This window comes from Hemicordylus capensis, chromosome 1 (genome assembly GCF_027244095.1).
Source record: "Hemicordylus capensis ecotype Gifberg chromosome 1, rHemCap1.1.pri, whole genome shotgun sequence".
Taxonomy (NCBI): Eukaryota; Metazoa; Chordata; class Lepidosauria; order Squamata; family Cordylidae; genus Hemicordylus; species Hemicordylus capensis.
The window spans coordinates 217,608,991-217,636,458 of NC_069657.1; the positions used below are offsets into that span (position 1 = coordinate 217,608,991).

Here is a 27,468-nt window from a genome sequence, read left to right on the forward strand (position 1 = left end):
ACATTTCTGGCAGGGTTTCTATACTTCTAAGCTGTGCGAATAGGAGATATTCAACGGATGGGGTTGCCTATCAGGGAGAACTACAAGTTATGAGGAGTTCCACCGCTGAATTCCCCCTCCCCACCATCACATGCAGTTAAAAGCACAACCAGAGTGGCAGAGAGTGTGTACATCCTCTTACTGGCTTGCATCCCCTGGCTCTGCTACTGCCCTTCACCCATTTTTCATATGGTAGCTTCATCTAGGCTTAGGTGTTGCCAAGCTTGTTTCTGGCAGTGCTCATAGCTGAATTGTACAGACCAGACAAAAATCCAATAGAATAAGTTTTCCCAATACTCGATATTCCCATACACGGAAAAGCAGCAACTCTAGAATTCCTGCATGCCATCTAGCTGTTACAACAACTGTGCCAGAAAAAAGGTGGCAAACTTCAGGTCCCTGAAAACATTATGTGAAGTGATTTATCCATTCCCTACTGTGCATTTGTGATAAAGGAGAAAGCAGGAGGGATAAAATAACCTTTTGGTTCTGAGAAGCTGGAAAAAACAAGAATAGGACAGAAAAGGAAACCAACGGTATACAATTCTGTGATAATTTATGGTTTCACTATGAACTCCTCTGTTCTTGTACTAGAACAGTATATTTTCTATAAAAATATAGATGCTTTTCAGCATCTTCCTATAGCACTGCTGACCAATATTTCTACTTTTTCTGTTATAAAGTTGGGGGAGGAAGCTATTCTTTCCCCATTTTTTATGTGCAGATTAGCATGGGGGGGGGGGGAGTGGAAATATCCTATAAAGCCTAAAAGGGATTTTGATCACATCTTTTAAGTGGAGAGATGTTTAGGAAGTTTTGATTGCTGGTTCCTCAGCTGTATCTATATCTATACATCTATAACCTTTGAAGATTGTAAATCCAGCATTTTCATAACATAAAACTTCAGTTTACATGGGCTGTTAAATGCTGCAGAATGAGTGAATAAAATTTGTCAGCACTGATCATCTACTGATAGTAAATGCTGACTGAGCCCAAGCTTGGTTGGTCATGTAAACATAAGGGTTTATCTTGTAACTAGTAACTACCCTTAGATGCTGTCACACTCCTCCTGTGGGGCCACATGATATAACTGTGCTTGGCTGGATAGAGGCGTAACGATAGGGGGGCAGGGGGGCACGCGGGGGGGGCGCCATTTCAGTGCTTGCCCCGGGCGCTGTTTTCCTTAGTTACGCCTCTGCTGTCTGCTTAGCTCAACTTGGTTTCTCCAGGAAGGTAGCCTTACGCCATACCTGCCTACATGAATGTCATCCCTAATCGTGGACGTGATGAGTTGTAAACCACTGTTCCTACATGGATGTCATGTGTAAACCATGCTGTACATATTCACCAATTTTATGACTGCATAGGATCAACTTAAGTTATAATTTTGGAGTTGTGTAGCTTTTTACATGGAAGAAGTGTAGAGACTCAGTCTTGTGTGAAAGGATGGCTTGCACATTTTCTTGACCTCATAAGCCCTATTCAGATGTTATGTTCAACACACATACAATCTGTGTATAGTATATGCATGTACAGATCTGTCCACATGAACAATTATTCACATGTTATGTTGAACACATATATAGCAGAACACTTCCTGTCTCTACCATGTGTTTGATTCAGTATATACTGAAGCGGGTCTCACGATCAAAGAGACCTGCCTGGGGAGGGTGAGCGGGGAGAGTGGGCTTAGCCCGCTCTCCCTGCAGATGACCAGCCAGTCTTCTCTGGGTGGCCACAGTGGCCGCCCACACAACTTCTGGCTCCGTCACAGAGCCGGCCGGAGCTGGGGAGTTCGGGGGCCGCACGGCCCCTGGAAGCTCCAGTATGCCCTGTATGAGCATGCAGGGCATACTGGAGAGACCCCTGTGCTGAGAGGCTGCTTTTAAGCCTCACAGCCGGGGGTCCACACACGAGTAGCCACGGCGCGGAACCGCACAGCAGCAACTCACGAGCAAAAAAACTGGGTTTGCGGAGCGCTCTCTCCACAAACCCAGTTTAAGGGGAGGGTTACTTGAGCGGGTTACCCGCTCAGGAACCACCGGGCTTGCAGCCGAGCCTGGTGGTTCACACAGTTGTAGAAAATCGGGCTAGCAGAGGCTAGCCCAATTTCCTACAATCGTGTGAATAGCCTCATTGCCATTCAGAAGTGCTCTTATCCCTGGACCTTGGGGCCCTGGCTCATGGCCTCCAAGGCCTGGGGGGCCTCCAAAGGCCTGGGGGCCCCCTCCTGCTACCACCCTGCTGCCGCTGTCCCGCTGCGAGGCTGAACTGCTATTTTTAAAAATAATTCTAGCCTCACCTGCACAGTTGCTCTAATTCTAGCTGCTCAAGAGCACCTGTGCAGGTGGAATAGAATGTTGTGATGCTCTGTTATAACTGCGCAGCTGTGCTGGAGCGCCTCACAGTTCTCAGTGGCTGCTGGGCCAGCCAGTCAGGTCCAGCGGCCACTCCTGCTCCACTCGCTATCACTGCCGCCATGGGGGGAGGCTAGGGAGGCCTGCTTGGCTCACCCCCCACCTCTAGCGACTAGAATTATTGAAAAAAGTGGTGGGGGGTGGAGCTCACGGCCGTGGGGGCCCTCTCACGGCCATGGAGGGCCTCACAGTGGTGGTGGGAGCTTCACAGTGGCCATGGGGGAGGGGTCATCACGCTGGGTGCGGGTGCCAAAATTACTAAGGTGCACCACTGCTGCCATTCACACAAAACTACATACGTGTGAACAGACACCTGTGTGCACGTTGAATGTAATGTCTGATTAGGACTTCAGGTCATCAGAAGGTGCTTTCAGCCATGGCTTTTGTGTGATCAGCAGCCCCCTGTATGGTGCCCCGTATGCAGTGACAGTGAGATCTAAGATTTACTACAACCTGGAGCATGACCATAATTATCATAAGTTTATTCAGAGTGGGGATAGACATCAGTTCTCACCACAGAGTAGTCATATTCAGATGTGTTTACCATGCATAAATGATGGATAAATATGGTCTCATGTCAAAGTTAACTTGAGGATCTCACCCCAAAAGAGCCAGTGTGGTGTATTGATTAGAGTGTTTAGATTAGGACCTGAGAGACCTGGATTCAGGTCACTCAGCCATGAAGCTCATTGGGTGACCTTGGTCCAGTTACTGTATCTCAATCTAACCTACCTCACAGGATAATTGTAAGAATAAAATTAGGAGCGGAGGCATGTGAATCACCCAAACACTGGAAACAAAATAAAATTGTAAGACTAAGTTCATAAAACCAGCATTAATGCAGATAAGATTATTGTAATTGATAATTCCAGAATGTACTGGTAATTGTTCTACATAAGGACTTTGAGAAATGGTACAAGGTTATCTCCCTGTTTATTTCAGTTTATGAGAAAGTTAGAGGAAGTAGGAACATATGTTTTTAGTGAAAGGATTTCCACCCTGGTAGATTGGTATGGGTGAAGATTTGGTGTGAAGATATGGAAGTAGATACTGCTGCCCCGCATAACAAGATACTGTTGTATAAACCTACTTGGCAGGATTGGTGTTGACACCAAAACAAATGAAATCTAGGTATTAATAATTAATGTAGTTGTCTTGTGCTAACTTGGTATGTAGTAAATTATATTCTCCCACTTATTGATGCTGTCTTGGCTAGCTGATACAAATATAGAAATAGGTTGGTGCCAGCAGTATTTCATATTACTTCTTCTGTTCAAGAGGTGAGATTCAAATTATCTGGGGTCTTTTTAAAGGGAGGGCAATTGCCCGGGACACCACACCCAGGGTGGAGAAATCCAGAATATCAAATCAAATACTTTATTACAGTCACAGACCATTTCATACATATGTATTATTAGAACCATATGTAGGATGGTTCAGTATTTGAATGAAAAGAATCAATCTGATCATTTCAAGGCAGTAAAACTAATCAGTTAAAGTATAACCCCGGGATCAAGACTTATTTTCTACAAGAAACATGAAAAAAGACATTTGTTCTCAGTAGTTCATTGTTTAATCAGTAGCATTTGAAGCCCCAGAAGCCATTTAACATTTACAGATGGTTGAATATTGGTGGAGTCAATCATAGAAAGGTGACCTGCCACATGTGGTGGAAGTGTAGTAATAATAAGACCCATAAATATTAGAGAATGCTGATTAGCATCATCAATGAGATTTTATATACAAATTCCAGTGGACCCTGTGGGGTATGTGTTTGGAATATTGTTAAAAAGAATAGGCTGTGTTTGAAAGACTACTTAGAGTCTATATTGTACTTAACTGACAACAGCCAGAACTCTATAAGCTAGAAACTAGAGAGTAAATTAGGCCAATGAAAGGTGAATGGTGGAATAAAATATGGGACCAACTGAAACTTGTGAAATTAATTGCCTGGAAAGATTTGATGACTGATGCCAATCAAGTTGGAAGTAGGTCATTCAGTGTGTAAGATATCTTTTGGTGTATGGTGAATGGTGTATGGAATTTGTGTTATTGTAATTTATTTAGTGTGTTTAATGTGCTGGTAGGTTGTCTGACTTGGAAATGGATTACTTTATTTCATTTTTATTGGTAATGTGGATTTTGTTATTTTTGTTGTTGATTTGTCTATTTTGATAAAATCATAAAGCCAGGGCAAATAAAACTAAGTGTTCAAAACTTTAAGAACACAACTGGATTGTCTCCTGTATCGCCTAATCTCTTTTGAATTCGCTTCCTATGGAGCTCTGGGTAGCCTTTTCCTTTTATGACTTTCGCTGGCAATTGGGGTGTATTTATTTTCAAGGGCACATTTTCAGATGATTATTGAAACCTGCAGTTCTGGTTTTTAAATTACCACTGGGCTCTCTTGCTGCTGGGTTTTTATCATTGTTTATTATTTAACGTTATTGCTCTTACAAATGGACTTTTTCATTTGGCACTAGGTAAAAATTGGAATTTCGACTCAAGCTTTTTATAAATAACTATATATACTCAGCTGTTTAGCAGAAATTTTTTCAGGGACATACAATTAAGAAATCAGGTAATTTAAATAATAATTCAAACCAAGGTTTTAGAAATTATTTATAATTTACTTTGTCCATTCTTAATGACTGAAGACAGAGTTAAACTGATGGTTTTGGTTGCCAATGCAAAGATCAACTCAATGTTCTATTAATCACCTTGCTTAATGATGTGTCTATGAAGTGTTTGGTTATTAGTTACATGATATGCACAACTATGAATGCAGTGGCTTTAATGATGGATATTACTCAAAATAGTCCCATTGAAATTAAAATGACAAGTTAGGCATTGCCTAACTTGTTTTAATTTCAATGGGATTACTTTGGATAATTTTCCTTGTGTCAACCACTGATTTCACCGATATCTGTATGAATAACTATGTACATGGTGAATGTAATTGTTGAATATGATAACTACTTTTACACTTAATAGTTATATATTCATCACTTGATTGAAAAGTATTAATTGTTTCTTGAATTGCTTTACAGGACCCTTCAAACCAAAAATGTGGGAGAAAGAAAACAGTGTCTTTCAGCAGCATGCCATCTGAAAAGAAAATAAGTAGTGCAAGTGACTGCATCAGCTTCATGCAGGCTGGTTGTGAACTCAAGAAAGTCCGACCAAACTCCCGTATTTATAATAGATTTTTTACTCTTGACCCTGATTTGCAAGCACTTCGCTGGGAACCATCCAAGAAGGATCCTGACAAAGCTAAACTTGATATTTCTGCTTTAAAAGAGATCCGATTAGGGAAGAACACTGAAACTTTTAGGAACAATTCGTTAGCAGATCAGATTTCGGAAGATTGTGCCTTCTCCATAATTCATGGCGAGAATTATAACTCTCTGGACCTGGTTGCCCATTCAGCAGATGTGGCCAACATTTGGGTGTCAGGTTTGCAGTACCTGGTTTCGCATAGCAAACAAGCTCTGGATTTGACAGAAGGCAGTCAGAACACACCACGGTTTGCATGGCTTAGATCAGTGTTTGAAGCTGCAGATGTTGATGGTAATGGGATCATGTTGGAAGATACAGCTGTAGAATTAATAAAGAAGTTGAATCTTGCCTTAAAGGAGTCAAAGATCAGGTTAAAATTTAAGGAAATACAGAGAAGCAAAGAGAAACTAACAACTCGTGTTACAGAAGAGGAATTTTGTGAAGCATACACTGAACTTTGCACTAGACCTGAAGTGTATTTCCTGCTGGTGCAGATCTCTAAAAACAAAGAATACTTAGATGCTCATGATCTCATGATTTTTTTAGAAGCTGAGCAAGGGGTGGCACACACCACTGAAGAAATGTGTCTGGATATTATTCGTAGGTATGAATTTTCTGAGGAAGGGCAGTTGAAGGGTTTTCTTGCTATTGATGGATTTACTCAGTATTTGTTGTCCCCAGAATGTGATATTTTTGACCCAGCACATAGAAATGTTGTCCAGGATATGACCCAGCCTTTATCACATTACTATATCAATGCATCTCACAATACCTATCTAATAGAAGACCAGGTCCGAGGACCAGCAGATGTCAACGGTTATGTCAGGGCACTGAAGATGAGCTGTAGAAGTATTGAACTTGATGTTTGTGATGGTCCGGATAAGGAACCCATCATTTGCAACCGTAACAGTATGACATCGCCCCTTTCCTTTCAAGGTGTAATTGAGGTAATCAACAAATTAGCCTTTGTTTCTTCGGATTACCCTCTTATTCTGTGCTTGGGAAACTACTGTTCTATACAACAGCAGAAGGTGATGGTTCAGCACATAAAGAAGATTTTTGGAACCAAACTCTACACTGATACGCCATTGCCATCAGAAGCATATCTCCCATCCCCAGAGAAGCTGAAAATGAAGGTTATCATCAAAGGGAAGAAACTGCCTTGTGATCAGGATTTATTAGAAGGAGAAGTCACTGATGAAGATGAAGAAGCAATATCTCGAAGAATGTCTGAGGAACCAAAGATGACCTGGTTATGCAAGGGACTGTCTGACCTTGTATCAATATGCAAATCTATCCGGTTTACAGATTTTGAGAACTCAACGAAAAGTCAGAATTATTGGGAAATCTGTTCCTTCAGTGAAGCAGAGGCCAGCAGAATTGCAAATGAGTGCCCAGAGAACTTTGTAAATTACAACAAGAAATTTCTTTCTAGAATATACCCTAGTGCCATGAGAATAGACTCGAGTAACTTAAACCCACAAGATTTTTGGAACTGTGGCTGCCAGATAGTAGCAATGAACTATCAAACTCCAGGGCCAATGATGGATTTACATACTGGCTGGTTCCTACAAAATGGGGGATGTGGTTATGTCCTTAGACCTTCTGTTATGCGAGAAGAGATTTCTTACTTCAGTGCAAATACAAAAGGCATTGTTCCAGGAGTTTCCCCTCAAGTCCTACATGTCAAAATAATCAGTGGTCAGAACTTTCCAAAGCCTAAAGGAGCCTGTGCCAAGGGGGATGTTATTGATCCCTATGTCTGTATAGAAGTCCACGGTATTCCTGCAGACTGCACAGAGCAGAGAACGAAAACTGTTCAGCAAAACAGTGATAACCCCATTTTTGATGAGAGTTTTGAGTTTCAAATAAATCTGCCAGAGCTAGCCATGGTCCGTTTTGTTGTATTGGATGACGATTATATTGGTGATGAGTTCATAGGCCAATATGCCATCCCCCTAGAATGTGTGCAGCCAGGCTATCGACACATACCTTTGCGCTCCTTTGTTGGAGACATCATGGTACATGTTACACTTTTTGTGCACATTGCAATAACTAACCGAAGTGGCGGAGGGAAAGCCCAAAAGCGCAGTCTGACTTCAAGAATAGGAAAGAAAACCAGAGGCTATACCATGCTGAGGAACACAAGCCTAAAGACTATAGATGACATTTTCAAACCAGCGGTACACCCATTAGAAGAGGCAACCGACATGAGGGAGAACATGCAGGTAAATAATGTTCTACAATTTTCCTTTGCATTCAAGAATATTTATTTATTGATTTGATTTGATTTGATTTGATTTGTATACCACCCTTCCAAAATGGCTCAGGGCGGTTTTCAGCACAATAAAAACAATTAAAGCAAGTTAACAATTAAAATCAAACTATTAAAACACAATAAAACCAATTAAACAGCTAAAAACCCTGGAAATCAGGGCAACAATTTAAAGCAATCATTTAAGACCCCGGAAGGCCAGGCCAAACAGGGCTCTCCTGAAGGACAGTAATTAACTCAAATTATGAATTTCTGCCAGGAAATAATTTTAGATTCTTTCTGTTATTAAATTCAATGGAACTGCTAATGATATTTTTCGAATTAGGAGTTTGTGTTATGCATATATGCCCAAATTCCATTATTCCCGCGCCCCCGCCCCCGCCCCCGCCCCCGCCCACACCTTACTGGGAAGAAGGATTGCAAGAATCAGGAGCAAGTGCATACAAATGCATGAGTGTTCACATTGGGTGACACCCGACGTCATCCATGCAGTGTTGGGGTGGGGTGGGGGAGGATTTCCCACAGTAAGTGGGGTATGTGTGTGAACCAGCCTGAAATCATACACACTATAGTCCATTGGTGTCCCTTTAGCAGTCTTTAGTGATTTCAGACAGCATTCTTTATTTTGTGTTATAGGTTGGTTTTGACGTCGAGTCGGTGTCGACTCCTGGCGACCACAGAGTCATGTGGTTTTCTTGGTAGAATATAGGAAGGGTTTACCATTGCCTTTTCCTGTGCAGTATGAGATGATGCCTTTTAGCACTTTCCTATACCGTTGCTGCCTGATATAGGAGTTTCCCATTGGGGATTCAAACTTACAGCCTCCTGCTCTCTAGGCAGGTTGCCATTTTGCATAATAGGATATCTTAATATATTGCAAAATATTTGTTTATGACAGAATAACAGACACCATTGACTCTGTAAAGACCCATGAAACAGACAATTAAACTTCTATGAACTCCAAATCCTCCCAGAGGCAATTCCGATTTATAAAAGTATGCATGCTTTCTCTATGAAGTATCAGTTCATTTGTTGTAGAAAATGTACAGTTTCCCCACCCGCACTTGCATCCTGCAGTTCAAGACATTTTAAGGACCAGGGTTTGAGTGGCAGAGGTGGAACATGTTCTGATCAACAATGTGTGTATTTATAATCTGCACATTCAGAGATGCCAGAATGGTTTCATCCCTGTTATAATGGGCGAAAAAGTAAGAAAGTCCAGAACCCGTTCTTTAAAACTGTCTTTAAGGACAGATTTTCATTAGCACAAAAGTGAATGAGGTCCCCATATGCGCAGTTAGATGGCAACGCTCTGTCAATGCTTGTGGAGGAAGATGAGAGACAGGTTCACATTCTCAGATTCTAGCTCAATAGCTAAATGTCAAGAGTTTTGGGTTTTTTTTTAAAGATGCATTTATGTACTGGAATGAATTAATGTTTGTTTCTGTGTAGATACTAGGGATATGGGTGGGGTTTTGATCCAGGCGTTATCTGTATCCCCGTTGCTGCATTAGTGTGTTATCAAGAGACCATGTTGTGTACGTGGGAGAGAAGCATGCTGTGTTTCAGTCAGCTGGTCAGGTCTCTGGAGAAAGGAAACCTCTGAGCCTGGAAGTGCTGCTCTGCTTGTTAACCAGCTCCTAAAAGGAGTTCATGAACATAAAAATATGTTTACTTCATGGAGTCTAACCCAACAAGTTGGTTTTTAAATTGGCAGCAGACTGAGAAGTAGTTCTAATAGCTATTTTGTCTTCTGGAGTCTTCAAACTGCAGGTACCACAGTGCTCTCCTACCCAAAAAGAAACACAACCTGTGTTTTAAATTCCATGTGTAGTGCTGTTTCCAATTCTAAAAAATAGGATTATTACAAGATAGTTCTCCTCTACCACAATATGAAGATAGTTCTTCTCTACACAAGGTATTTCTAGTGCCTTCAAGAGTGCATTCTTTCTAAAGAAAGCATAGTAGTGCCTTCTTTCTAAAGAAGTGCATTCTTTCTAAGGAAAGAATAGATCAGACCACTCTGGAACTGCATTCAGTGCCTGTCCCTGGCTGACTGACTTCACTCAATCGGCTTAGAGCAAATATATGTCTGTGTCACTTAATTTGCTAAAGGAAACAAATTTCTATGTGTACAGCTGATTAAGGTATATATTTAGATGCGCATCTTCATCGTAATGCTAATCTGGGCCCCACTTAATTGGCTGGATGCATCTTTAGATGTAGATAAGGATTTACCTACCATACAAATTGTGACCCATCCCATGGTAGGGATGTTCACGGACGGCTCGTGCAGGCGTGAGTGGGGCGGGGAGCGGTCCCCTTAAGAAGCAGGTAAGCAAGTCCTTACTTGCGCCGCTGCCATCCTGCCGTTTTTCTGGGCACAGTGCTCACTCTAGCAAAGGCTGCACGTGGCTGCGGCACTGTTCCCTGTGGCCTGCGCATGCGGCGTCAGCATGCACATGGCCGCTCTGCAAGCTGCAGGGAGCAGTGCCGCAGCCATGTGTGGTTTTGCTAGCGTGAGCACTGCAACCGGAAAAGTGGCGGGGCAGCAGTGGAGTAGGTAAGGACCTGCTTTTTGGCTTCTTAAGGGAACTGCTTCCCACCCCTCCAAACCGGTTTGGCTGCGTGCGCCCAAGCCAGTTTGGCACTTCCCAAAAAAGGCACCGAACCAGCTCGTGCACATCCGTATCCCAGGACCCTTAGCTGTGTGCAGCTAGCTGCATGTAACTATAGCAATGTCAGGGCCAGTGAGAGAGCAGCTGATTTTAATAATGTCAAAAAATGGTATTTCTCTAAGTTCCTGTTGGGAAATGGTTGGCTGATGAGTGGCTAATATGCTTGAACAAAGAAGGCCTACTTTAAATTAGAAACAAGAGTTAATGTTGCCAAAAGATAGATGCCTCTTCCACTTTAGTAGACTATAATCAGTTTCATACACACAGATGTTCCATTCATTTTCTGTTCTATTTGGATTACAATTGTATGCAGTGAAATGTAGGTTCACTGCCAATTTGTTTCCTTTTGGATTGATGTGATTCAGGTGGCCTTCCGCTTACTAATGCCCATAATGGAATTTGTACTCTCTCCAAAACCACTACTGCTGAACTTGTTGTGATAAGCCACAAAATAGTGTGTGGCAGCCAAAGAGGTTTAGAAGATGGTTAGCACTCATCATGAATAATGGTTCAACATAGGATTCTGCTTGTGCTAGCTCATGGAACAGCATATGCTGTCTTGCTTCGATCATTTAAGAATGGTTAAGTTATCTTGTGTAACTAGAGCAGGTTTGAACAATCTGTGACTTGCCAAGCAGAACATAGCCCACTAGCCATGTTTTTTGGCCAACCAGGTGCTAGACAATCTCCATGTTTTTACAGTTCCTGGCAGACAACAAAAACTTTGAGGGTCATTGAGCCCCTAGTGGGTTTCCATACATGGCTGATGAGCTGTGTTTGGCTTAAAATAGAATATATAGTAGCGTATTCTACTTTATAGAATACTAGCTGACCCTGCACAGAGCATCTGTGAACTCTTTGGGGCCTGTGGTTACATCTCCCCCCGCCCTTCTGCCCCAGTCTCTGCTTCCGGGCCCAGCCACCTCTCCTCCCCACTGCCACTTCTGCCCCCCTTTCTTTCCCCCCTCCTGGGCCTTGCCTCCACGGCCGGGCTGGGCCCACTACCTCTGGCCTCCATGGCCAGGCTGCCGCCGCAGCAACCAATCCTCTTGGATGCACCTCAGCCAATCAGGCACGTCCATCGCCCAGCCAATCAGCTGGGCTCTGGGACACACATTCCAAGGCACACCCAGGAGAATTAATATAATAGATAGATACTACTGCATTCTAAGTGTACCGCTATATTCTATACCCTCCAACTCATTAAGGCTCTCCACATGAGCAGTGTGGAGAGCCTAAAGGGGGTTTGCAGGGAAAGCAGGCTTGTCCTGCTCTTCCTGCAGATGAGCAGGGAGCCCTCCCTGGGCAACCGGATTAGCCGCCCAGATGATTATTGGCTCCGTCATGGAGCTGGTTGGAACAGCGGGGTTTGGGGGCCTCTTTGCCCCCGGAAGTTCCAGAATGACCCATACAAGTGCACAGGGCATTCTGGGGAGCCCCCAGTGCTGGGAGGCTTGTTGTAGCCTCCCCGTTGTGGGTCTACTTGTGAGTCGCTGTGGCACACGATCCTTCTCTTGCGCCTGAAACCTGGGTTAAGCGGTGGGCTCTGTAAGCGGGCTTTCTGCCAAGCCGCTGCTGCAAGCCACATGGCTCCCGTTGTTTCCCACGATCGGGAGAGATCGGGCTAGCCTTTCCTAGCCCAAATGTTGCTGATCGTGGGAATAGCTTCACTATCTACAAATGCGGGAAAGGCAAGAGCAGGGATGTAGCAAGGCTGTGGTGGTTCCTGGGGCAAGAAGTGAAGATAGGCCCCTGTCCCCCCAACCGTGAAGTAGAGATGCTCCCTGTCCCCCACCTCACCTTTTTCTTCCCCCGTGTCTTTGCTACAGAAGAATAGTAAGGACATGCTGAAAAATGAATCATTCCCTTTCTTTCATGGTTCTGCTAATATCACTGTTAATATCACACATCGGCTCTGCCCCCTTCACCAGGGCCCAGGGACATTTGTCTCCCCACCCCTGTTCAATCATAACTGTGTCCCTGGGCAAGAGGTGCTTTGAATTTCAGAGTACTTGTACTGTCTGATATGGACCCTGTGCTGGTTATAAATCAAGTGGAGTGTGTGTGTGAGATATTCCTGGCTGGAGACACCCATTGTTGCTGGAAGCAACCAGAGGATGTGACCACAGACACTGAGGGCTGTTGACCCGGAACAGAACTGAATTGAAATCCAAAGGACTTGTAGCAAAGTGTTGCACCTTAAATGCCTTGTTTCATCGGAAAGTGCTCAGAGAGCATTTAGTGTAGAGCATCATTCCGTTTGCTTCTTTCTTTTCCACCATGCTTTTTCATTGTTCTATGTTACATGTATCCTTAATACATGTTCTTCACTGAGTCACTGAACGAGTTGTATGTCTCTGGAGCAGCTTAGAGTGGTAGCAGGACTCTGAATCCTAGTTTATATTCAGTTTATATGTATGGAGTTGGTGAATCCTAGTATATATGAATGGAGGTGCTGCTGCAGTAGCAGGATGGAAGAGCAGTATGAGCCCTCCCTTTACCACGTAGGTGGCCTCCAATGTATCAGTTAGTAGTGTAGAGGCAGTGCGGTGTAGTGGTCAGAGGGTTGGACTAGGAACAGGGAGATCTGAGTTCAAATTCCCATTCAGCCCTGAAACTCACTGGGTGACTCTGGGCCAGTTGTATATCTCTCAGCTTCACCTACCTCACAGGGTTGTTGTGAGGAGAAACATAACCATGGACACTGCTCTGGGCTCCTTGGAGGATGAGCGGGATATAAATGTAATAATAATAATCTATGTTATGTAGTTTAAATAGCCTGTATTTCCCTGTTGTGTTTAAAAAAAAATTTTTTTTGCATTTATATCTCACTCTTCCTCCAAGAAGTCCAGAGAAGTGTACATGGTTTATATTTATTCTCATAACAACCCTGTGAAGTAGGTTAGGCTGAGAGATAAGTGACTGGCCCAGAGTCACCCAATGAGTTTCATGGATGAATGGGGATTTGAACTTGGACCTCCCCAGTCCTAGTCCAACACTCTAACCACTACACCACACTGGCTATCTTTTAAGAATAAACTATTTCTTTGTGTCATGGGAAAATTAATTGGCTTTAGTGCCTGCCAGTGCCTGCTGGTTCAATGGTGGAGGGATCTCTTTAAGGATGGGGGAGGGTGCTCTTACCCTTCCCGCTGCATTTTCCCCACCCGCACTGCCTTTTAAAATGGTCCGGCGGGGCAGCAGCGTACCTCCTTGCCACCCCGTTGCCTCTCAGACCAGAAGTGACTGGAAGTTGCCACTGTGCATGCACACATCACACGCAGTCACGCGACGTGAAGATCTCAGCTTTCCTTCATGCCTGGTTAGAGTGAAAAATGGTTCTGCTGGTGGCAGCAATGCACTGGTCTGACTTCTAAATTGAATAACAATGAGAAATCATGACACATGCTTTCAGTCAGAGGATGCAGCTGTAACATCGTTCCAACTCAGTGTTGTACTCTTTATTGTTGCATGCTGCCTTTAACTATTGACAAAAGCATTTGTTAACGATTCTGGGCATATCATTGCTTCCTCTTCAGAGATGTATTAAAAAACAAGGTGACTTCTTCTGAGTACTTCAGGAAAATTCAGACAGATATAACTTGCTATTATGGGATTAATAGGATCCTCACAGAAATATCTTCAGACTCATAAGAGAGATATAGTTTTTATTGCAGGTCATCGTTCCCTTAAAATTGTTGTCAATGCTGGCAGAAGTGAAATATAATAATCAGGGATGTGCAAAACATTTTCACTTGAAACTGGCCATTTTGAGTGTTTCGAGCTCAAAACAGAACACCCTTTAAATAAGGGGCCTGTTACAAGCCTGGAGCAGAACAAACCCATTTCGATCAAAACATTTCGACATTTTGAGTGCCATTTTGGAGGCCTGTTTTCCCCTTGCTGATTGGTTTTCTGGCACTGGCTTGCCATTGGCTTGCAACCTCCTTGCTTCTTGGTTGGCTTGTTATCATACAAATCAAGTGTTGTCATGAGCAACTGTGCCCCCATTGACTGGGGAGGAGGGCGGTGGAACACAAAAGGCGGGCATTTCAAAATGTATTCAAAGGGAGTGGGAAAGAGAGCGCTTATACTGTGCCAGCCTCTCGAAGAAGAGGATACATCAGGAAAGCAGGAAGGAAGGTTTGATTTTGTGGTTTTCTTTTCTCAGCCGTTAGTATAATCTATGCTATTGCTGCTATAAACAACCTGGGTGTCTTCTTTCCTTGAGTTGTGGTTTGTTTTGTTTATGAGAGAGTGAGGCTGTTCTCACGAGCAGCCTAGCCAGGGCTAGGGAAGCCTGGTTTGGGCTAGGCTGCTCATGTGGAGTGCCATGATCCACGTGGATCCCAGTGCTCCTGCCTAGCCTAACCTTGCTACCAAGCCTGGCTCTTAGCCGAGGTTAAGGGAGCAAACACTCCCTTAACCCAGCTGCTAGGATAATGTGTCTCCTTGAGCTACACAGAGACAGGTGCCTAGAGCACCCATTGGACAGGGGATCCTGTCAATGCACCGCATTTGTGGTACAGTGCATTGTGGGATATCTGGAGGCCATGACACATTATCCTGGCCTCTGGAGCTCCACACTGCATGACCCAGCACAGATCGTCTGGAAGCGTATCCTGCATTCCTAGCAGCATTGGCTGCGGGGAAGGTGAGTTCGAGCAGCCTTCCTGCCCACCTGCCCGGTCGTGTGAATTGCCCCAGTTTTGCAGTGAGAAATGGATAGTGGCAGCAATCTCTGTGTAATATTTCTTGGTGATTACTGTGATGAGCTCCATGTCTGGGCTTGTGACTAGCTTGTGCTTCGTTCATGAGAGGAGAGCTGGTCCTGTGGTAGCGAGCATGACTTGTCCCCTTAGCTAAGCAGGGTCCACCCTGGTTGCATATGAATGGGAGACTAGAAGTGTGAGCACTGCAAGATATTTCCCTTAGGGGATGGAGCCGCTCTGGGAAGAGCAGAAGGTTCCAAGTTCCCTCGCTGGCTTTTTCAAGAGAGGGCTGAGAGAGATTCCTGCCTGCTGTTGGTTGGTACATTGGTTGGTTGGTACAAGATCAGGAGAAATTCCTGGGTTTACACAATCACACTCCGGGAGCACATGCACTATGGGAATCTCTACAGTCCCACACAGCAGACATTAGAGCAGTTGTGTGACCCACGTGACGGTGTGGTTGCCTCTGAAAAACACTTCCATGTTTTAGGGGCTCATACAGTTTCTCTAATGGATGTGAGTGGGATCACCATGTAGATTAACTCTATTGTGCAAAGTTGTCTTGAGCCTCCACCATGGAGAAGTGTGTGTTACAGCAATTAAATCACCTGCTTAAGGCTTGCCTGGAGATTTCGGGGTGTGAGAAGCCAGATAGTAGGGTTGAATCAATTCAAACTATTGGGAAATAAGTTACTTCTGACCAAAGTAAACATATAGAATTATGATAACATTTTATTTTCCCAGGATAAGAATGGCTCAGATATCTTTCCTGGTAGATGGACTCATCCAACTGCACATTCATTCATGTCTTATGGATAACTTCATGGAGGAGAGGTCTATCAACGGCTACTAGTCGGAGGGTTACAGGCCACCTCCAGCCTCCAAGGCAGGATGCCTCTGAGTACCAGTTGCAGGGGAGTAACAGCAGGAGAGAGGGCATGCCCTCAACTTCTGCCTGTAGGCTTCCAGTGGCATCTGGTGGGCCACTGTGTGAAACAAGATGCTGGACTAGATGGGCCTTGGGCCTGATCCAGCAGGGCTGTTTTCTTATGTTCTTGTGTAGTAATATTCATCAGTAAGTATACATAAATTATTTTCTTTTCCTCAACAGCATGCAATCATGTCTGTTAAAGAGCTATGTGGACTCCCACCAATTACCAGTTTGAAGCAGTGCATTTTGACTTTGTCTGCACGACTTGTGAACAGTGACAATGTCCCCTCGGTGGCTCTCTGTATGAAAGACAATTTTCCTTACTTGGAACCTTTGGGAACACTTACTGATGTACAAAAGAAGGTTCTAGCTGCGTACGACCTGGTAAGAACCTGTCTATCCATATTTAAATCTATTATTTGGTTTATATTGAAAATAAAATAAATCAGGTCATTCTATTTTTAAAATTGCATTTGTATCTGGCCTTTCTCCCAACATGGAACACAAGGCAACATATGTCGGTTTTCCAGACCCAGGCCTGTTTAGCTTCAGCAAGGTGGCTGTATCCTGCTAACTTCAAACATGGGTTATTTGGTATAGACATTATACTATAAATTATAAATGTAAAGTGTGCTGCCGAATTAGTGTCAACTCCTGGCGCCCACAAAGCCCTGTGGTTGTCTTTGGTAGAATACAGGAGGGGTTGACCATTGCCTCCTCCCGCGCGGTATGAGATGATGCCTTTCAGCATCTTCCTATATCACTGCTGCCCGATATAGGTGTTTCCCACAGCGGGGATTCGAACCGGCAACCTCTGACTTTCTAGTCAAGCCATTTCCCTACTGTGCCATTATACTATAGTGCACTCAAAAATCGGTATATACAGAAGACCAGGCACTTCAGGTTTGTCTTCAGACTTTTTGACCTTTTGGGGCTGACTGACACAGTGCTCTCCTAATGAGGGAATACATTTGAGTTATTTTCCAACTGTTTTGGAATCTCAAAGAAGCAAACAAACCTCATTCCCACTAAAGTTTTCAGGATAAGCTTACCTCTTTGGTCCCTCAAATTCCTGGAGGAAAAGGAACTGCCACATACTGACTCATACGGCACATTTGGCTTTAAAATAGCACCAGTCTTTAAAAAACAGAACACAAAAAAACCACACCCTGTGGTAGCATCTTTCTTGTCAACCAGTAACATAAGTTATAGAATGCATTGTGTATTCAGTGTTTTCCTTTGACCTGAAAATAGGTTTGCTGGTCCTCAGTAAAATCATGATATCGGGGCACAAATTGAACTATAGAAGCATGGCAGGCAGATGTGAGAGGAGAAGCAGTGATGGTGGCATTGCCCAGGGATCATGCCCCACGCTGAAAGAAAGGGGAATTGGGTTAGGGGCTACTGGAGAGCAGAGGAGAAATGATGGCACTGTGGCCTGCTGCAAAAAGGGATCACTAAGCGACAACAGAATACATCCTAGTTTCCCATCTAGAAAACAGGATTAAGTGATCTCCATGAAGAAAATTATTGTTATGTACTCTGAAATTAAGTTATAGTGTGTAAGCTAGAGTTGATATAATTCATATTAAAATATATTTAAAAAATAAAAAAACAAAAACACCCTCCATTTCAAATGAGTGCTCTAAGAATTATGGTCATTAAGTTCGTGAGTTAAGATGATCACCTTAGCTTACACCCCATGTAACAGTCTCGTATATTATGTTGGCTTTACAAATCCATGCACCCACACTTTGCCTTGGTCTTAACAGTTCAACATGAGGTAGGGGCAGGATTCACCCAAGGAGAAATTCAACATGTGCAGCTCCCCCCATTTGCTTTTAGTGACCTGATGAATTTCTGCCTGATGCATCTCTACAAGGCACAGAGCTTCACCAAAACACCAGCTGCTATTGTGAATGTCCAGAGTTCTTTTGCTGTTAAACTCACTGTTGTTGGGATCTGCCGACAGTGGGGTGTGGGGAAGTAATCATGTGAATAAATTTTCTGAAGGGAATGTTGTTCTCCCAGTGTGTTTAATGGTGCATGAAGAGCTCGGATATTTCACATAGGCAGATGCAGATGCTCTGAGACCCTTTGCAATGATCTGGAAAACAATTAGCTGCCTGTTGTGTTGCGTTTGTTCCTTGTTAACAGATATACCAGACAAAGGGCATTTGTGTGGTGCTTGCTGTTTTTGTTTCTCTGAACAATTACATCCACTACCACTGCTTGATGCCAGTGCAGCCTTTACAGCTTACTTTGCATAGAAGCTACTTAAGTCAAAATACCTGAATTTAGGCAGATTTAGGCCCACCGGGCTGCCACATTGTGCATAGGCCATTGTAACCATTTATCTATCTATCTATCTATCTATCTATCTATCTATCTATCTATCTATCTATTTATTTCTCTATTTATTTATTTATTTATTTATTTATTTATTTATTTATTTATTTATTTATTTATATGATTTCTGTACTGCCCTTCCAAAAATGGCTCAGGGTGGTTTACACAGATAAATAATAAATAAATAGGATGGATCCCTGTCCCCAAAGGGCTCACAATCTAAAAGGAAACATAAGCTAGACACCAGCAACAGTCACTGGAGGTACTGTGCTGGGGGTGGATCGGGCCAGTTACTCTCCCCCTGCTAAATAAAGAGAATCACCATGTTAAAAAGTACCTCTTTGCCAACTTAGCAGGGGTTAATATAACAAAAGATGCTCCCCCTCGAAGCAGTTTGCTTGCTTTTAGATATAAAGCAAGAGTTGGCCATATTCTGACTAATTGGAAACTGCATCGACATTACCAGACAGAGGTGCACCTAGATAATTTTGGAGCCTGGACCTAAAGTCCTTTGGAGACCAACCCCCCCACACACAAATTAAGCATCGTCATGTTCCGCCAGGTGACCACACCACCTGGGATGGACGGAAGAGGATTTGGGGGGCCTCAGGGGCTGTGGAGGCCCAGGACTTTGGCCCCGAAGTCCAGGGGTAAGAGCGCCTCTGTGACCATAGCCAGTCAGTCAGAAAGAGTGATTGCAAATGCAAATGCCTTGACCATTGTCAGGAATTTGTGAACATCATTCCAATCAGAGTTTTAAGACTAATTTTGAGATTTTTGTTATAAGACCATCTAAAAGGCTTTTACTTTTACTCCATTTATGTCCACATACCACCCCCACCGATGTCTGGATTTTAGGGTTGGTTTTGTGTGTGTCCAAGACTGGGAAGCATCGCCACCCTATGGAAATAATGTAGAAGACTGGTGGATATGTACAGTGTTGTTCAAAGTGCTCAGTGTAAAGCCAATAGGCTCAAGTGGACTGAAAACTGAAGCATTAGGGCTGTTTCAGATATCATGAAGTAAATCTATAATTGTCCCCTGGCCTGAATGCATGTGTGAGAGGAAGTAAGAGCTAATCTTACTCTCTCACAGGTAAATGGAAATAGGAGGAGAAGTAAAAGCAAAATTGCAAAGTACTTCTTTATGCAGTGGAACAGTGACATTGGTGAGAGCCCATATCTATTTTTTTGGCGGGGGGGGGGGGCAGGTCGCCACTGCTGGCCTTAGCAGCAGCCCCACTGCCACTAGCCCTAGAAATTGCCCTCAGTGCCCCCCCATCTCTGACCTCTGCAGCCCCTGCTCACTGCCACGGCCTCCTTGCTTGCCTTTGCCAGCTGCAACACAGGATAATGATGCCACCACCCCAGCACTGGGGCAGGGGCATCTTTATTCTATGTCACAGCCGGCAAAGGCAAGCCAGCCAGCTGTGGTGGTGATTGGGGGCTGTGGAGGCCAGTGACAGTGTGTGTGTGGGGGGAGGCCAGTGTGGATGGGGGTGCAGCAGCCCCCCCACCAAGGCAGCTCATGTGCAGAGCACATGGACGCTTAATTGTAGATCCACCCCTGGTGTTGTGCACAGAGTAAGAATAGGCTGATTCTCAACAGCATGGCTCATAGTCTAATGGATATACCACGAAAGGAAGAAAGGTGAAATGAGCAAACCCAAAGCGTTAAATTACATATAATTTACCCAAGTCCTTTTTAATGCTGTGAGAGGGGTCTGAGGCTAACTGTTCATTCCCTTCTCTATTGAAATGTACTGTCAGTGTCAATGTCCTGGCTTCCTCCATTTGTTGAGACCCAGGGCAGTTGTCCACACTGCTCCCCCAAAGGGGACACCTGACTTTATCAAATGGCCAGATGGATTGGTCACTGGCAGAGCATATTCTGGGAGGAGCCATGTGGCAACCACCCTGGGTGATGGTGGGTCGTCTTGTCACTGGCTGCTTGCTGAAAGCATGCATGTCCAAACATGCATTTGTTGGATTTGTGCTTCATATTTTTACATGTGCACCTTTCCCCATTGTCACCTACCACATTCTTGTAACAGTTCCCATCAGTGATAAAATCTTCCAATATTTTTAATTTAATATATTCCTTAACAGATGTGTTCTTATCTGCCAAGTATATATATGCCTGCACTCATTGTAGTGCATGTTATAGAATTATAATATAAAGCATTTCGGTTTTAAGTTGTGCCTTTTATTTACCCAGTCCCCGTCCCCATCCCCCCCCCACCCCAGCTTCAGTGAAGTAAACCTTGATTTATATAAGCTTTGGTTTCTCTGGCAGCCCTTCTAAGCTAGAAAGGCTGAGGAGGTGGATGAATGCCAGATTCCATGCAGTGATAATCCCATATTGAGCTATGTGTGCCAGGGGAAGATCTCTAGATCTGCTTTTCTCTTCCCCACAGTTGGTTTGTAAACAGCTGTTCTGTGTTTGCAAGGAGGAACACAGGCACACTTTGCACTCATTCTGTTGAGGCTATTGTGGGAGTATTGCATTTTCCCTGCACTCAAAGGACAATATTTCTTTATCTTATACAAATCTAATTTTTATCCCAGATAATAGTTCTTGCTCAAATGTGTTTGTCTGCAATGTGATTGAGCAAGAATCATGCATATCTATTAGATATTTTATGTTGCAGTGTTACACAATACAAGCCCCCACCAACATATTTTAAAAAATGTTTTCTCTTCTTATTCCAATATTATTTGAAGGCTACATGCCCACCTACAGTGCAAAATGTCCAGTATTTGGTCATTCATTCAACATTATTTTTAGAAGAAGCAAAGCACAAGGAATCTTCCACCCACTCAATGCCAACATTTTGAACTTAGGGATGTGCATGAAACAGATTCTAAACGGATATTCGAAAGGTTTCATCAAAACAGCTGCCAAGTTGGCTGTATCAACGAAATAAACTCAAAGTGTTTTGAGTATTTTGAGCACCATTTTGGATGGCTGTTTTTTCAGGGAGAGCTGGTCTACCGATTGAGGTTGATGGGTAAGATCAGGCCTCCGCCCTGGATTTGGTGTGTCGGCCTGCCTCAGAGGAATGGTCTACCCACCGCGTGAGGTGGGTAGACCAGACCTCCACCCTAGACTTGGTGTGTTGGCCCGCCTTGGAGGACTCATATACTCACCACATGAGGTGGGTAGACCAGGCCTCCACCCTGGACTTAGCATGTCTGCCCATCTTGGAAGACTGGTAGACCAGACCTTGGGAGACTGGTAGACCAACACACTAAGTCTGAGGCGGAGGCGTGGTCTACTTGGCTCAAGTGGTGGGTAGACCCAGAGGTGCACCTAAGTAAGACCTAAAGGCCTTTGGAGCCCCCCCCACCACTGCAAGTTAAGCATCATTTTTAAACACATAGGTTCTTGAGGGCACAAACCACACCACCCAGGACAGGATTTGGGGGGCCCAAGGGGTGTGGAGGCCCTGGACTTCGGCCCTGAAGTCCAGGGATAAGAGCGCCTCTGGGTAGACCAGTCCTCCAAGGCAGGCTGACACACTTAGTCCAGGGCAGAGACCTGGTCTATCCACTACCCCAAATCGGTAGACCAGCTCTCCCTGAAAAACAGCCTTCCAAAATGGTGCTCAAAACTCTTGAAATGTTTCAACTCAAAATGGGGTCATTTTGTTTCAAGCTCAAAACAGTCAAGTCAAGTCAATCTTTTTTACGGTCATTGACCAGAAACAAGACAAAAATACAACTAGAAGAAATTTAGGAGTAAGCAATAAGTAAAGTAAGATAAAATTCATTAAAAAATACTTATAATAAAATAGCAATTAACATTAATAAAAGCAGCTGACTAATTATAACACAACTACGGAGTCCATTAGCCACAAAATAATGTTGCAATCACAGCAGATAACACAATTATCATTCTCATTATTATGCTTACCCTCCTGTGAACTATGTATTGTTAATAACTTCCAGTCGAATCCTGCCGGCAATATAACAGCACTTGGCAACCATGTATAATCTGGCTTCATTCTGATCAACTAAAAGAAGGGTTAAATAGGAATTATCATCAAGGTCTGGATATGATACAAGTTCTGAAGAAATAAGCTTAGATCTGCTATCTCTGTGAAGCTGACAATATAAGAGAACATTGAGCGCAAAACCAGCCCTTTATTTTAAGGGTGTTTTGTTTCAAGTTCGGTATACCTGATGAAACAGCCCATTTCGAACTAAAAACTTTTTGCACATCCCTATTGTGAACCTTTAATTTTATTGCATCTGCTATTAATTGTTTGGATGTTGTGTACTTTTCTTCTCTCATGTTTTGGAGCCAAGAGCTGCCCTGAAGGGGGCTGCATGGAAACAGCAGCATGGATACCCATGCTTCTGTTTTCCATCCATTATCCTTCTTCTTATCCATTATGTCAATGGATCAAGAGCACCTCAAGTTTATTCATTGCAGCCTTCATTCAAATAATGCTGACCCTTCTTATTACAGAAAATGACAAACAAATAATATTTTGATATGGTTGTTTAATATCTGTTTGGCCTGGCCTTCCAGGATTTTTAAATAGTTGTAATTGGTTTTAATGTTGTAACCTGTTTTTCAGGGTTTTTAAAATGGTTGTGATTGTTTAATTAGTGTTTTATGATGTTTTAATTGTTAATTGTTTTATACTGTGTTATAATTTTTGTTTTAATTGTTAACTTATTTTAATGCTTTTGTTTTTAATTGTAAACTGCCCTGCGCCATTTTGGAAGGGCGGTATAAAAATTGAATGAATGAATGAATAAATAAATATGTGAGAATGGGATATGGAGACATTTGAGAGTATAATGCAAACGTTAGAATGCAGTAGATTACCTAATAATGTGAAAGGTTACTTGGAAGTCAGTCCTGTTGAGTTCAATGAGACTTGCTCTGAAGTAAGAGTATATGGGATTTTTCATGTGGAAATGCCCAAGACATTTGTGGTTGTAATTAAGCTTGTAATTGTCTCCTGCTGACATTTCCTACTGATGCTACAGCTTGCATTGCCTCCTGTCCTGTCAAAATCATGTCTATTTGATATAAAACAAATGTTCACTGACTGTAACTCATCATCTCTAATGTACTGTATTATAGAATGAGGAACATCTTACAGGAATTAACGTGTAAGGTCTTTTCAGTGTCTGGTGTTACGTTGTACCATGGGGATTCTAGCCTGAGAGAGAGATTGGAGATATGGTAAAAACATCCTTTTATTGTTTTCTTTTCCCTGACAGATGATTCAGGAGAGCAGGTTTCTTATAGAAACAGCAGACACCGTTTATGACAAGATTGTTCAGTGCCAGAAAACAGGTAACCTTCTTTTATTTCTAAATCAAAGGGTTTTCCCATGTGGTGATGATAATCCTAAATCTTTTCTCGTCTATCCTAATCATAGCCCAAATAAAGCACTAGTGACTCAACATCCCGCTTCACTGAAAGGGATGGAGATGGTTATGCTGTGTGCGTGTAGAAGGGGGAGTAGCCCTATTAACAGCCCTGTTTCCCCCTCACTAGACAGAGATGACGTGAGCTATAGCGGGGAGCGCACTGGTGCTGAAAGAACTAAACTTTGAAGGAGTGTGGAGAAGGTCAAACAGGGTTCAAGAAACTGCAGGCCATTGCTTCAGACTTAGCAACATTTCCCCCTCACCCAAATGCTACTGTGAGTGGTGGGGAATATATCAGATACAAAGCAACAGAAAGGAGTGAATTGCTGATAGCTGGCTACAGGCATTATTCAGTTGGTATGGATGATAGATGTGCAGCCACACTACACAACATTCATAATCCCAACAAACTGAAATGTGAGGGGTTGGGTTTACTAACTCCCGGTATAAAAGTAGTGTATTTCTCTGCAACAGAAGTACCAACTTAAGGGAAATATCTGGGCCAACATAAAAGCTGCCCAGTTCACAATTTAGCCAAAAGTAAACACAGAGCGGTGACCCAAGACCGCAGTGTACTTGAAGAGTGGCAAAAAATGCTGCCCCCGCCATGCATACCCACCTCTCTGACTTGATGTTCACCATTTAAGCAGAGGTTTAGATCCAGGCCACCATGTGAGAATGAACTGTTTATTTGCCTTCTCAAAATACACTTTTATTTGACTATGTTGCCAATTCAGAAATTCCAGTGCAACACAATTTTTAAATTATTATAATGAAATTTCATTAGAAGGCACTACAAGATGAGTCATATGTACAGTGATACTGCACAGCAGATTATAGTTCTTGATACTGAAGTATAATAATAACTGAAGTCCTAGCTCACAGAAGTACAGGAGAATCCTGTTATTTGCAGGGGTTCTGTTCCGGGAGGGGGCACGGATAGTGAATCTGCAGATAATGGAGCATTAGGGTGATGGGAATTGGGTTAGGTTCCAGACTGCCCCCAAACCAGTAAATGGGCCAAATAAAGTACCCTACCATGCTCTAGAGTCACCATGAGTGAAAATGGTGCCAAAATTGCACCCCCCCATTTCTGCCCCCAGCAGAAAATTGCGCCCCCCTATTTTTAAAAGTAAATGAGCCATACAATGGCTCCTGAACACAAAATGCAGCCGAAAATTACCTCCAAGTTCATTTTCGTCCACCCTTGACCTGTGGATATGCAGGTTTAACCCTTTCCCCGCATTCGCCTCCTGCATATACCAAGGTTGGGTGTCCCTTACCTGACCACAGAAACGTGAAAACGTGGGTTCTGGACCTGCAATTAATGAGGTTCTCCTGTATTAAATTTGGAGAGGGCTACTAGCCACCTAATGGTGCAGTGAGGAAGAGGTTGCCAGTTCGAATCCCCGCTGGTATGTTTCTCAGACTACAGGAAACACCTATATCGGGCAGTAACAATATAGGAAGGTGCTGCAAGACATCATCTCATCCTGCGCAGGAGATGGCAATGGTAAACCCCTCCTGTATTCTACCAAGAAAACCACATGGCTCTGTGGTCACCAGGAGTCAACACCAACTTGATGGCACAACTTTACTTTTACTTTACAACAAATTAAATCCTATTTGTATCACCAAGCCTTATTAACTTAAATTTAATTTAAAGTTAATTGTTAAAAACATAGGCCCAGCAGGCAGCAGTAAAATAAAATTCAGTGATTGTAAATTGCAAGACTAAAGTCAATTTAATCAGATACTCTTGTGTCACTTAAAACACTACCAAATAAAATCATTTGTCCAAATGACCATCTAATACACCTTAGTGCAATTCTTCTATAGTCTGGCCAATCCTAGCACAAAAGAAACTATAGTTTGCATAACTATAACTATATGCATAACTATAGTTTGCATAATCTATTGGTGGTTGTTTGAAAGCAGTAACTCTAGATTTTACAAAATTGACCTTAGTTCAACAGTTGTCAATTTTCACTTCATGTGCTTTAGTTATGGCAGGCAGGGGGAACTACTGTGGAATGTACTTCCCTCCCTGCAGACCCAGAGATACAATGCCTTCAAGTACAGGCAATACTACAATACCTTCCCTTTAAGTTGCAGAAAGCAAAAGGTCAGACTGTTAAATGTTTTGTCATGTAATTAGAACCTTGCCTTTACTTTTAAGCAGCACCCATATAGGGCCATGGTTTGGATCAGGAACAGGACGTGGATGTCGGGGCCAATCAACACTTTGCTTCTGCCCTGTTTTCCTTCTGCACACCACGCCCTCCGAAGCAGCCATTTAACCCCCAAAGAGAATTGCAGCCCTTCATGACTGCTACTTGGGAGTAAAAGCAAGCCTCTGACTATGTGATGATGCAGATCAGGAGTAATTTGTCCCTAGGAGTTTTCCTTGAGGTGAACTTGTTCACATTGGTTAAATAAGTTTCAAAAACATGTTGATATTTAAAGGTGACCAACCAAGGTGCTGCTGTAGTATTAGCCAAAGAGCAATGTCATTCTGTACATATGTATACAAATTATTCTGAGACTCCCTAACTCTGCTTTTGAATTCCAAATTGACAGCAGACATTTTCTGGAAATACAATCAACTGAGAAACCAAAATGAGGAGCCATTTGTTCTACCTTCTGAAATGAAGAGATGCGACTCTCTCCCATCTAGACCACAGAAAGCCTTATTCCTATGCTGGCTTTTGTCCGTGTGTGTGTGTTTATTTTGGTTCTTGCCTCCCACATCTGTTTTAAAAATTACTTCAATTAGAAAGTGGTATCAGTTTAATTAATTAGATTTTAGAATTAATCTAGTTAAAGCAGCACAAACCTCCATAATAGACTTGCTTAGTTCATTAAAACCTTGTTTAAACTTACTTAATTAGATTTAGTAACTAGATTAATAATACTGTAACAACTGAATGAGACGATGCTGATGTAGCTAAAGCTTGAATCTGTTTAAATGCAATCAGTATTTAGACTTTCCATTGCCACAGTTGGATTAAAGGAATTGTATTTTGCTACAACCTACCTGATTTGAGTTGAATTTTCTGCAACCAGACCCATGGCCCTCTATTTATGAGGAGAAATCCAAAAGGTTCTTGAGAAGAACGATAACCTCATAGCAGGACAACCAACGTCACTATTAATTAGGGCTTAAACTTCCCCATCAAGATCACTCTAGTGCTGTTCTTTCACAGTGTTCTCTATGGTATGCTGTATATGCCTTTGGATGGCAGCCAGTAGATCGCCCAGTTGCAATGTCCTGAAATCCCCCATACAGAGCAGTCCTGGGCTTTAGCCATGTGAAGAAAAGAATAAATGGACTAATGGGACCTTGCAGCTTCTTGGCACGAGTCCATGGGCCCATTTTTGGATTGAGTTCATGC

The 27,468-nt window shown here is 43.0% G+C and overlaps 1 protein-coding gene across 6 annotated transcripts in view; it reads left to right on the forward strand.

The window, feature by feature from the left end:
- PLCL1 (phospholipase C like 1 (inactive)) overlaps positions 1–27,468 on the forward strand; it is a 339,121-nt gene that overhangs the window by 260,805 nt on the left and 50,848 nt on the right. For 5 of the 6 annotated variants that reach the window (XM_053277818.1, XM_053277824.1, XM_053277854.1 and 2 more), the window contains exons 2-4: positions 5,507–7,963; positions 16,512–16,715; positions 23,921–23,996. In XM_053277818.1, the coding sequence (XP_053133793.1) occupies positions 5,507–7,963; positions 16,512–16,715; positions 23,921–23,996 (2,737 nt within the window). The remainder of the gene's footprint in view (positions 1–5,506; positions 7,964–16,511; positions 16,716–23,920; positions 23,997–27,468) is intronic. The other variant, XM_053277834.1, reaches the window with a different exon arrangement.